Genomic DNA, 13143 nt, shown 5'->3' with positions numbered 1-13143 from the left:
TAACTATGGATCAATTTCCTAATAAAGGAAAAGATCCTCAAAAAATTGGCGTATGCCACTCTATGCAATGTGCACACGGTATTCTTTAGTAAAAGGCGAAAGAATAGTTCGCTTTGTGCACAGTGCGTGGCTGCGTGCTCCAAGAACGATGTATTTAGTGGATTTTATACTGGCTGTCATGTCCAAAACATGGGTAATGTCTCCGATGTAGGACTCCAAATGACAAAGATATTTACTTGTTCATGGTTGTACATGTTATCTTGAACTGGATTTTTGTGACATAAAATGTCCCACCCTGGCTTTCTACAATTAGAAGTAGAACTTCAATGCTTCTTCCAGAACATCAACATTGTGCACCGTTTTGAAACTGAAACACTACATTCAAGATTCAGAGAAATGGCCAATCATCTGAAAATTTTTTCAGTGTTGAAATTTAACATGTCGTATATCAATAGGCTGCAATTGTATGTGAACTGAAGATAGAATACCAGTCACTACTTTCTTGTGTAAATTGAAGCTCTATTGTATCCAATTAGTGTAAAGTGCAAACCAACTGAATGAAGCAGGAACTTAATTGAGAAGTGGCTCCAAGAACAAGCACATATCTTGCATATATAAAATGTTCGATTATGACTCTCTGCACTTGTTTATTTGTGCAATATCATAAGAATTTAGCTAATATCATATTAAGAGTATAATAATAAAGAATTTAAAATTTTTAATATAATCAATGTGGTATTTTTAACCTGGTTAACAAAACCCATATCATAAATCATTGTATTAGTCAATGTAGTCACTTTAGAATAATTTTTTTGTGAAAATATTTTTTTTATTTTATAACAAAAAAGAGTCCCTATTAATAGAGGTGAAATAATAGGCCAAAAGAGACTATTCAAGCTATAACAAAACCAAGGAATGAAAAATAATAGGCCAAAAGAGACTATTCAAGCTATAACAAAACCAACCAATGAAAAACTACTCTGACTAGCTTAGTTCTACTAGAAAGTACACTAATAAGGAAATTGAATTTAGATATTGAAAAAATAGTAACACATAAAACAAGAATTTTACTTAATTGAAGGGCTAGCTTAGTTCTACTAGAAAGTACACTAATCAGGAAATTGAATTTAGATATTGAAAAAATAGTAACACATAAAACAAGAATTTCACTTAATTGAAGGGCAGTCCCAAAGGGGAGAGGCTCTTTAAAAAATTGGCGTATGCCACTCTAAGCAACGTGCACACGGTATTCTTTAGTAAAAGGCGAAAAGAATAACACACTGTATGGCTGCGTGGTTTGTGATTTAAGCATACGCTAGCTCTTATATAAGCTGACGTGTCAAAACCAAAACTAAACCTTCGGTGTGACAGAGGAAGATATTTAGTTATTTACATGTATTTTTACATTCACTTTTCATACATTATCAATTATGTTGTCACATCATTGGATTCACCGTATGCATACCTAAAATCTCTAGTTAATTAGCATAAATTGATCTCTAAATATTCAAATAAGTGTGTAAATATCATTATAAACAATGGATTAGTTCTATTTACCTTTATTGTGAATAAATATCACTCAAGGAATAATTTTTTTATTATAATCTGAACATATTTTTCTGCATCTTAATGAGAGGAAATGATATATATTAGAAATCGAGAGCCTCCAAATGCATGTATGTTAATAAATTTCTAAGTAGTATCAGTATTTCCTAAGAGAAGTGAAAATAATCTGAATCTTGCATGTCTCATAGATATCTACCAAGGCTTAGTCCTAAATTCTTATTAACTATATTTTTGAGTAATCTCAAAGAGTAAACACCCAAACTTCATGGTGCAGTTAACTGTGAAATCATTTGTTCTTATCATCTGAAGTTTTAAACATAATATAAATATAAATACCAAATGGGGGAATAAAAAGGGCAATATCTTTGATCAAGTAAATTAATAATAATAATAATAATAATATCTTTTTAAAACATTTGAACATGGGATTAAGGAAATTTTAGTCAAAAACTAAAAGTATAAAACAAACCATATTTTAGGAACAAGATTTTCAACTTTTATTATTGAACCACTCCTTTTAGGGAAGGCTCTTAAAAAAATTGGCGTATACCATACCACTCAATGCATCGTGTAGACGGTATTCTTTAGTAAAAGGTGAAAGAATAGTTTGTTAGTACACAATGCGTGGCTGCGTGGTTTGGAGACATAGCATGCTCTAGCTTTTATATTAGTTGTCGTGTCGGAACCATAAGCAATTTCTCAGATGTGGTCTCCAAATGACAAAACATTCATTCACTTATTCATGGTCATCAACAACATGAGCTAGAACCCGTTTGTGGTTAGATAAAATTCCCAATTTAACAAGAATCTAAAACACTGAATTCGGGACTCAATGATGGGGACCGGGGTATCCGTCTGCAAAATTTACTTAATAATTTAATTAGCATGCTTTGAAGCAGCAGCATGAAATTGCATGTTGATAGTGTAACATGCTTACAATCATTGCTTTCACGCTACTCTCTTGATTCATTACCACTAAAATAGTTCACATTTCCTAGTTTCTTCTATTTCTTCGGTGAATGACATTTTCACAATTAGTAGAAGAAATTCTTCTTTGAATTTACATTCTGTATCGAAGCAAAATAAGTTAATTTATTCAAGGTTCATCACATAATTTAGGTTCCAAAAGAAATGTTTGCTTAATGTTGGAGGAGATGCTGAGAGAGATAGCACAATTTTATTTGAATTGGACAAAAGACAGGAGCCAAAGAAAATTGTTGATGATAGAGCATTATGGGTGACATCTTTAACTTAGGCCATAACATCTTTAACTTAGGCTCTTGTATATATTACGGTGATTTGATTAGATTTGGGAGTTATTTGTTCTAGTTCTAGTTTACAATTGGATTTTGGTTTGTGTCCCTCACCTTCTCTTTGGGAATTTTGAGTGCGTGGTGTACTATAAAAAAAATGTTTGCTTGGTGTTTCCGTAGTCCGTACTAATGTATCTTTGTGCCATATAATCAATTGGTACATCCCATAGTCGTAAATGACCTAGATAGAATATACCAAAGTATGCTATGCAAGCAAAGCATTTTTATGGTGAGAAACAAAACATAAACAAGTGAAATATACTCTAGAGCCTAGACCTTGAATATTGACAAAACTTTCTTTACAAATAAGGCTGTTAAAAGATTATGTTAAAAATATAATCATATTTCAGAGACAGGAAACTTTTGGTTTCAAGTATTGTTAAAAGAAGCTACCTAAGCAAAAAGATCTCAAGTAAAATAGTGAAAATAAATTTTTGTTTCAATTATGTTAAATTGGTAAACCAACCATGAGCATTGGAAATATCATGTTATGGAGTATATATTTATGTTACATAGTTTCAATTATAATTTGCAAATGCATAAGAAACTGAGTATTATTGTTACAAAAATTTAAACTAGGTTGCAGAGCCACTCCAATTAAGAAGGGCTCATTCAAAAATTAGCGTATGCCACTAGATGCAACGTGCACACGGTATTCTTTAGTAAAAGGCGAAAGAATAGTTCGCTCTGTGCACACTGCGTGGCTGCGTAATTTGAAAGAGTAGCCTGCTCTGTCTTTTATATTAGCTGTTATGTCAGTACGCTAGTTAATGACTCCGATGTGAGACTTAAAATGACAGATATGAAAACTCATCGCTATCACACTAGTTCCATTGGTTTGTTGTGACTTAATATGACCGCTTTTATTTATCTTTTGCACATTATAGAATCTAGAGTACTGAATTCAATTTAGGACTTAGAAAAAAAAAATGAGGTATTCATCTGTAAAATTGTTGCTTGTGATAATTTAACATGCTTTGCAGTGAAATGACATGAAAATAGTGTAACACACTTTCAATCATTGCTTTCATGTGTCAATTCATCTTACTCTTTTGATTTTACCACTAAAATAACTACACTTTACAGTTTACACTTTCTAGTTTCTTCTATCTCTCAAGTGATTAAAAGTTTCACCAAAATCAGTAGAAGAAAGTCAAGAAACTAATCTAGTTCATCACATAATCAGAATTCAAAAGAAATTTTTACTTGGTGTTTGTGTGTTGATATATTTTTTTGTCCAGATGATAGAATAGACCAAAGAATGCTTGTCAAGCTAGGTATTTTCCTATTGAAAAAACCAAGCATAAAATAGAAATTGAGAATAACGATTTGGTGCTACTTTGTGTCAATGACAACTTCATTGAATCTGAATTTACTTTAGATATTGTGTATTGGCAAAAACACATAAAGTCCCCTAAAAGATTAGGCTGAAAACAAAATTGTATTTCAACAATTATTATATTTTGGCTATAGCTCCTGGAAATGCATATCAGATGTTTGATATCAAATTGGTTATATTATGCAACTATGAGCCTCACCAAGTAGACAAATCACTAACAGTATAACTAATATGCATATGGTTTTAAATTCTGGTCGGCAACCATAATTGTGGGTGCAATATTGCTGTTACAATAATACATACCATATCAGCAGCAACTATTTAATATATGTTTTTCATAATTAAAGAGTACTAAAAATATATGTTTTTCATAATTAAAGAGTACTAAAAAGAGTATTAGAGAGTACTAAAAAGAGTATTAGAAAAATAATTATTTCTGTTTTTCAGCAACTTTATTTTATTTACTATTGTGAATTTTTATAATACTAAAAAGATATAACTAAATACAAAAAAATACTAAAAAATTATAACAAAAAGAATACTAAATTTCAACACATAAATTTAAATTCTCTTCTTCTTTAATTTTTTTTTATTTAATTATATCTTTCTAATTTACATTTAAATTCTCTTGGGTTTATGTCACCAAAAAAAATTCACCAAAAAAAAATCTCTTGGTTTATGCTCCTCCAATAGTTCATGTGTATTTAAAAACCATACAACTCCTTCAACAATTTACATTTTGATTTGAATTATAATCTGCCAATCCTTATTAAAAAGCTGAGTATGATTGTTATAAAAAATTTCAACTGGGTCGCAGAGCCACTCCAATTAAGAACAGCTCTTTCAAAAATTGGCGTATGCCACTAAAAGCAGCGTGCACACGGTATTCTTTAGTAAAAGGCGAAAGAATAGTTCGCTCTGTGCACACTGCGTGGCTGCGTGGTTTGAGAGAATAGCCTGCTCTGTCTTTTATACTAGCTGTTATGTCAGTACGCTAGTTATTGATTCTGATGTGGGACTCCAAATGACAGATATGAGAACTCATCGCTATCACATTAGTTTCATTGGTTTGTTGTGACTTAATATGACCGCTTTTATTTATCTTTTGCACATTATAGAATCTGGAGCACTGAATTCAATTCAAGACTCAGAAAGAAAAAATGGGTATTCATCTGTAAAATTGTTGCTTGTGATAATTTAACATGCTTTGCAGTGAAATGGCTGAAAATAGTGTAACACACTTTCAATCATTGCTTTCATGTGTCAATTCATCTCTACTCTTTTGATTTTACCACTAAAATAACTGCACTTTACCGTTACACTTTCTAGTTTCTTCTATCTGTCAAGTGATTAAAAGTTTCACCAAAATCAGTAGAAGAAACTAATCTAGTTCATCACATAATCAGATTCCAAAAGAAATGTTTACTTGGTGTATGTGTGTTGATATATTTGTCGTCCAAGATGATAGAATAGACCAAAGAATGATTATCAAGCTAAGTATTTTCCTATTGAAAAAACTAAGCATAAAATAGAAATGAGAATAACGATTTGGTGCTACTTTGTGTCAATGACAACTTCATTGAATCTGGAATTTACTTTAGATATTGTGTATTGGCAAAAACGCATAAAGTCCCCTAAAAGATTAGGCTGAAAACAAAATTGTTTTTCAACAATTATTAAATTTTGGCTATAACTCCTAAGTTTCTTAAACATTCATTCTTAAGCATGCTAATGAAATAAATGCATATCGGATGTTGATATCAAATTGGTTATATTATGCAACTATGAGCCTCACCAAGTAGACAAATCTCTAACACAAACTAATATGCATATGGTTTTAAATTCTGGTCGGCAACCAAATTGTGGGTGCAATATTGCTGTTACAATAATACATACCACATCAGCAACAACTATTTAATATATATTTTTCACGATGGTAGAATTTCATTTTAGGTGATTTAGACGTAGAATTTCATCTTAAGTGATTTAGACATATAAAAAGAAGAATATCAATAAAACATCTAATAAGAAGTTGAATCAAGTTTAAGATAAAATAGTCAAAAAACGATTCCACAGATAGGACGTAATAACATAGTTTAATCCATATACGATAGTTGATGTCACTTAGTGAAATAAGACTTTATTGCTGTTGTTCACAATTGATGATTCTTTGGATAGCATAATTAAGTATCCCTTGGAGACAAGTAGAAATTTTGTAACTTACATGTCTGATAGATCTCTGTCAAGGCTATGTCCCTATTCTTGATGAACTTCACAGAGTGAAGTTCAATTCAATCTATTAACAGTTAGCAATTTGAATGAAAGAACAAATTCCAAAGTTTCATAATATACACACCAATCATTCATATGTTCCAGCTAGCCAATGTTCCCCATTAATTGTACCTCAGATACCAAATTGGAATTCATAGCCCCATCATGTTGATGATGAATCATCATGTTTTGACAGTAAAATATATACTCTGCCTGCTGACTGATGCAACTTGGAAAAAACGCTGGCAGAAAATATCTACACCAAGATTCACGTGATGTATAGTACTTTATAAAACTGTCTTACTCATACATGTTATGGTACAAATAATTTGTAACGTTATAAATTTATGAAGGTATTTCTTAACTTTTTTATTATGTTACATATATGATGGATGATGTTTCAGATTGCCTCTAAAAGTAGAACAATAAATGGTATCATAAATTTAGAATAATTACTTACTAAAAATAAACTCACATCTTATTTCACACATTAACATGTACTAGTAACATATCCTATAACTAAATGGCATCTTATACTATAAAATTATAGATAAACTTTATATACAAGAATACATACATAGTTTGGGATAGGATAGAATTTTCCCTTTGGCAAGCACCAGATAGAATGTTTCTTTTGTGTGGCTTTTACTGCATGTAGATAGATACACTTTCAAGGAAGGAATTATTTTATTTTATTGTTCAAAAAGATGCCATGGACATTGAAGCACAAGGTTCTCTCCATCTTCAACAATTTATTTATGTTCCTTTTTTTGTGATACATCACATCATATCATGTGCATTTATGTTGAAGAACAATACACTCCATTTAATTTGCTTCACTTGCAATTGCATTGCTCTTGTATTCACTTCATTTCTAACAATTAAATCCTTGCTTTAAGTGGATTATTAGGCATAGAAGAATCTAATAATTTAATACAGATTAGTCACAACTAATATAATTGACTTTCATTTTTCCATTTTCACCCTTGTAGTTAAATTTGTCACTCATGATCTATAACACTATTTTGTTCATATGGTCTCAAATTGGCAAATTCAGTCAACATGAAAATATGCATCTAGGTATTTTAAGATGCTTACTTTTCTGCACACATCTTTAGTGTTGTTATAACTTATTGCAACACAATTTCATGTTCATACTTTATTCAATATCTATTCAACTCATCATTTTAGCCCATCCATTTTTCTATAAAAAAAAAAAAAAAATTTATGAACTTTGAACTTGTAACTAAACTTCCACTTCCACCCACCACAACCACCCTAAGTAAGTTATCATAGGGGTGGATTTACTTCCATACTCATGGTTGTTGGTTTCACACAGCAAGGACCCACCATGCTCAGAACAAACATGTGCAATTAGCTGTTCTGAAAAGCCAGCCACTCTAGCACAAAAATGGAGTTTCACCTTTTTTTTTTAACAAAATAATAATTTCTTATATGTAAATATTTACTATTGATTTAAGTAAGATACATACATATTCGTAGACGAATACAATAACAATTACTTTTTCTAAGTCTTGTCCTACTAGGTGGTGTCAATCGAATCTATCAAACCACGTTATAATGCCCTATCATAGATCATATTTCTAATAAGTCCATGTAAAATTTTGGTAAGAGAGAAACTATTTCGAAACAAGTACAAAGGCAATACTATGAATGTGTCTTTCTGTATTTGTCCCCCCTTAAAAAGAATATGTAATTGATGTCCAAACAAGTAAATCCATGTGGAGCCCAAGAGCTTGATTTGGAGTTGCACATCACTAGTATTCTTCAGATTATTACAACAACAAAAAATGCAGTTAGAGCCAAGATTTCAGACAAAATAATGATATATAGACAGAATAAATGAGCTTCTCAATGCTAATTGATCACTTTATTAAAAAGTTTTCCAAACCACACATTTTTATGTACAAAAAATTCTTGAAGCTATTCTTGACTTTGGCAGTCACTGTTCTAATGGATTGAGTCATGGATATATGAAGCTGTAAATACAAAGTTAAAACAGCTATTTAAAGTTACATTATTAGTGAAGGAAGGGTAAGATAAGAAAAATGAGAAATGTTAAGGCCATTGGTTGGAGTTGGTACTCTAAGAAGATTTTAGCTATTAATTCTACCTCTATCCATTACCCAAAAATAAAATCTTAAGGCCTAATTAGTTTTTGTTTCATTTTCAGTGTTTTTTATTTTTCAAGATTTTTGTTAAGGAAAAACCGAAAACAGTGACTTTTTCCTTCAGGAAAATCCTGAAAACAAATAACTCTAAGCATTTTCTTACTGTCCTTTTTGACATAGGTATTCCAGAAAACAGATCATTGATATTCTACATGTTTTACAGCCAAGGCATATGAAAGCTAACCCTATCTTCCTTCTGAAGCAGCAAACTGATTTCTAAACCTTAATAACTTAAGCGCAATCATGTGACATGTGATGCTGTTGTCACAAACTGTATAACAAACTAAGGTAGGCTTGTAGATCTAATCTAGCAATGGAATGAAATAGGATACCTAACCTGCCAGATAATCTACTTGCTTAAATGATACCCTAGGCATGATAACATGATTAATAATGACATCACTTTATTAGCATAACTGATGCCATAGTCAAATATAATAATGACTTAACTCTATTTTCTTAATCTATTTTCCCACATATTTCAATCAATCTTATACTTTAATCTAGAGAGATCTCAAAACTCATAGTTTATCATAAGAACAATACTGAAATTGATGTCATGTAATGTATGGCTTCACCAACTAAATCTTCATAACAATCAAATATTCAAATTTTGCTCACCTATTAAGAGGACAACAGTGACACCCTGAACTTGAGTATCTGTAGAAAGTAGAAACTTCATGGTTTGCCAAACGGTCTTCAGAACTTGCATAAATGGAAAATTTACCATGCATACATCCAGTTCAACAGTTGAAGTTGGAAGCAAGATGTCATGCCAACACAATCTGTCCCAAATTGAACTCATTATGAAACATTATAACCCTCTCCTTTAACAGAAAGACTCAGCAGATGTTAAGAGCAAAGCATCAAAATATTAGATATTAAATGAAGAGAAAGGAACACATTTTAAGTTTTAAAAATGGAAGATTGGCTCTGAGAATGTAAACCTTCTTTTCTTTTGACATCATTAGCTCCATCCAATGCAAACCCACCACCTTGCCTAGAATGTAAATATGCCGCATTGGTGCCAAGGTGGAACACTACCACAGAAATGTGCTCCATAAACAAACCTTTCTTGTTTGAATATTTTCTATTCTAATTGCAGAATGTAATTCCTAACAAATATTCCAACAAATGGATCACTTCATATGGTAACAAAGCATAAAAAACATGCTGTCTAAGCTTCTTTACAATATCTACCCTTAATCCTGTGACACATAATCAAACAAGAAAAGCAAGTATCTGCAGGAACATTCAACAACTTTCTATTAATATAATGATGGAAAACATACATGCAGGATGATTCAATGAGAAAGAGCTCCTGCTGCCATAGATCCATATTCAAAATGTTAGCAACAAGAAAAGTAGTATAGACACAGAATTATCAATACAGGAGTCCATTTATAGCAGAAAAATTACATATCCAAATAAAATACAAGTCTTATTGATTCGTTCAGTCCGAGAACTGGAAATCAAACTATTGTGTGATTTTACTAAGCTTTCTTAACAATTATACACCGCCACCAATCAGCATATGCTCTATCAGTCATAAATGCTACATTTTTTCTAAAACTACAACAATTACATTCAGGGCGAAAGAATAGAAGAGAAGAATGTGATGTTTCGTGTTTTCTTTGACACTGCAAATTGATGCCCAGGCATAAATCTCCAACAACAACAACAAAATTTCCTTAGTGTAGGAAACAAATTTCCCTCTTCATATGCCATCTTCGACATGTATGTAACATGGGTGATCGTGCAACAAACAGAGAAATGCTAAGGAACAATCACAAGAATCATAATGAACAAGAATTCAAAAGATCCTGCCACACGGTCGAAAGAATCCCATCACTCAACAGCTTTTTTCCCATCAGAATAGTAATTCAGGTACCACCGAACAAATTTCTTCAAGCCAGTCTGCAGATCCGTCGTAGGCTTATACCCAAGCTCCCTCTGCGCGTAGCTAATATTCGCATGGGTATACTGCACATCCCCATTCCGCGGCAACTTCATGATGTTCCTCTTTGCCTTAACCTTCAACAGCCTCTCCAAAATGCTCACAAGTTCACTAACAGGCACAGGTGAAGTATTCCCCAAATTGAACACCCTCAGCTGCGCCGGCCCTCTCTTCTTCCCCCCACTCCCGGTGCTCTTCTCGGCAGTATCCAACGCCCCCAAACAACCCTTCACAATATCATCTATGTATGTGAAATCCCTTGCAACCGTCCCATGATTTGCGGCCTCAAAGATCGCTATCTGCTTCCCCTTCAATATATCCTTAGTGAAGAAGAAGTAGGCCATGTCAGGTCTACCCCACGGACCATAAACCGTAAAGAACCTCAACCCAGTCAACGATAGCCCGTATATATGATTATAGGTGTGTGCAATCTCCTCACCGGCCTTCTTTGTCGCAGCATACAAACTAGCAGGCTGATCAGTCCTATCCTTCTCACTAAATGGCACCTTAGTGTTCAACCCATAAACTGAGCTACTAGAAGCCCAAACTATAGCAGGTTGTGGATTCACACTCTTACAAACCTCAAGCAAATTAACAAAACCAGCAATGTTACTATGCACATAAGAGCCAGGGTTCTCCATAGCATACCTCACACCAGCTTGAGCAGCCAAATGCATAACATGTGTGAATGGAACAACCTCAAAGAGCTTCCTCAGCAAAGCTTCATCATTGATGTCACCTTCCACAATGAACACACCAGTGCGCTCCAACAAAGCTTGCCGCGCACGCTTCAAAGAAGGGTCATAGTAGTCATTGAAATTGTCAATGCCGAGGACCCCATCTCCCCGGCGCTTCAGCGCCGACGAGACGTGGGTCCCTACGAAACCGGCAGCGCCAGTTACCAATACGGTTAGTCCATTGCTGGAGCGGGCCCGGGCCGAGGCCCGTACCCGCTTCTCCCAGGCGGACCCGCCCCAATTGTAGTTCCTCAATGACCGGCGCGACGGGTCAGCCGCGGAGGTGATCGCCGACGGCGCCGGCGATCGGAGGAAGAAGATCAAGATGAGGGCCAAGAAGGCGAATGACCAGACCGTGAGCTTGGCGAGCGAGTAGTGCCAACGCGCGCCGCCTCCGCGCGTGAAGAAGTACGATGATTTCTCCATCTTGACCTTGCCTGGCGTCGAAGGAGCGCTGTCTATGTGCGACATTTTCTGCTCTCAGCTCGGAAAATATTTTTTTTTTCTCGGGAAAGAGGCGGAAAATGTAGGATTTTGGAACGTGCCCACTATTCTTCTCGCAAGTTTGAATCGAAATTTGAGGCCAATTGCAGCTACCTTGGTGTATTTTTCAGGGTTCTTCGATTTGCGGGTTGGAAATTTGGGTATTAGGGTTTCGTCGGAAAATGGAGCATTGTGCTGCAATTGCTGTTAAAAATGGTGGTGGTGTGTAATGGTGTTCGGGATGAAGAGGGAACAAAAAAGTTAGGGTTTCTTTATTATTTAAAAAGAGAAAAATTAAATTGAAATGGTTGGTGAGTGGTGACTTGGTTATGGTACTTTTTGCTTTTTCTTTTTTGCTGTAATGTGGGAATCTTGTTGTTTCTTGGAGGAATGGGTTGGAGGTGGTGGCCACTCCTTCTTCTTTTGGGTTTAATAGTTTTCACTTTTCACAGACAAAAAGGTTTCAAGAATTGATTTTGATTTAAACTAACTAATAAATAAAATGGTGTTAATAGAGAGAAAGAGGTGGATAGAGGAGAGGGTGGGTTGTGGGAAAGCCTTAGACTTGAGAAATTCAAAGGTTAATTTAATGAACTAGGTCTAGGATTCTGTTTGTTTGTTACTATATTTTAACGAATTTTGTTTTGGTAGAAAGAATAAATGCTTTGTAAAAATAGGTCTATCTCTAAAAGATACTAAATGCTAATTTGATTGGAGGGAGTGCCTTGAATTTTGGGATTTTTGTTATAAATTGCGTACCCCTCTTTTGTTATTGGATATTTTTCGTGTGGAGGAAATTCCTTTTTTTTTTTTTAATTTGTTATTATGTATGTGGAGGTTTTAGATTTGAGGAGCATAATTGGTGGTTTTGTTTGATTGTGCAAAATGCAATGGACAAGGTTTTTGGCTTTCGGCTATAAAGAATTATCTATTTCACCAACATGTGGGAATGTGTGTGAGATCCATGGGAGTTAGTAAATCGATCATACCGAATTCAGAGAATTTAAATGTGAAATCTTTAATTAGGAGCTTTATTTTACTGATTTATGAAATTAGTTAGGTCAAAATTCTTTATCTTCTAGAGAGTCAAAGTATCTAAAATTCAAAACCCTATATATAACTCCTTTTAACTAAGTTGGACTTGAGAGTAATGTTAAAAATTACAATAAGTAAATAAGAACTAAGTTGAAGAATTAGAACACACTAGAAACTGAAATAAGAACTTAGAAGAATTGAAAGGAAATATGCATTATTAGTTTTTATGTCATTATATGAATTCAATTGA

General features: G+C 33.6%; 1 protein-coding gene and 5 non-coding genes across 6 annotated transcripts; all 6 read right to left on the bottom strand.

The window, feature by feature from the left end:
• Positions 1 to 12: 12 nt before the first annotated feature.
• Positions 13 to 132, bottom strand: LOC148575324 (U5 spliceosomal RNA). The gene has a single exon (XR_015906601.1). It is a non-coding gene; the product is annotated as a U5 spliceosomal RNA (small nuclear RNA).
• Positions 133 to 1183: 1051 nt separating this feature from the next.
• Positions 1184 to 1298, bottom strand: LOC148575323 (U5 spliceosomal RNA). The gene has a single exon (XR_015906700.1). It is a non-coding gene; the product is annotated as a U5 spliceosomal RNA (small nuclear RNA).
• A 778-nt stretch (positions 1299 to 2076) lies between these two features.
• On the bottom strand, positions 2077 to 2196 carry LOC148575322 (U5 spliceosomal RNA). Its single transcript, XR_015906689.1, has one exon. It is a non-coding gene; the product is annotated as a U5 spliceosomal RNA (small nuclear RNA).
• Positions 2197 to 3465: 1269 nt separating this feature from the next.
• LOC148575321 (U5 spliceosomal RNA) lies at positions 3466 to 3585 on the bottom strand. Its single transcript, XR_015906634.1, has one exon. It is a non-coding gene; the product is annotated as a U5 spliceosomal RNA (small nuclear RNA).
• A 1451-nt stretch (positions 3586 to 5036) lies between these two features.
• On the bottom strand, positions 5037 to 5155 carry LOC148575320 (U5 spliceosomal RNA). Its single transcript, XR_015906612.1, has one exon. It is a non-coding gene; the product is annotated as a U5 spliceosomal RNA (small nuclear RNA).
• A 4907-nt stretch (positions 5156 to 10062) lies between these two features.
• On the bottom strand, positions 10063 to 12471 carry LOC107627806 (UDP-glucuronate 4-epimerase 3). The gene has a single exon (XM_088503922.1). It carries the CDS (start codon positions 11844 to 11846, stop codon positions 10530 to 10532), a length of 1317 nt encoding a protein of 438 aa, XP_088360048.1. The 5' UTR covers positions 11847 to 12471; the 3' UTR covers positions 10063 to 10529.
• Between the last annotated feature and the right edge of the window lie 672 nt (positions 12472 to 13143).

This window comes from Arachis ipaensis, chromosome B2 (assembly GCF_059453495.1).
Source record: "Arachis ipaensis isolate K30076 ecotype BB chromosome B2, ASM5945349v1, whole genome shotgun sequence".
Classification (NCBI taxonomy): domain Eukaryota; kingdom Viridiplantae; phylum Streptophyta; class Magnoliopsida; order Fabales; family Fabaceae; genus Arachis; species Arachis ipaensis.
The sequence above is the reverse complement of the archived record's forward strand: the minus strand, read 5'-3'. Positions and strand labels throughout refer to the sequence as shown.

Excerpts from the sequence above, each read along its gene's own strand:
- LOC107627806 (XM_088503922.1), bottom strand. The coding sequence starts at position 11,846 with ATGTCGCACATAGACAGCGCTCCTTCGACGCCAGGCAAGGTCAAGATG.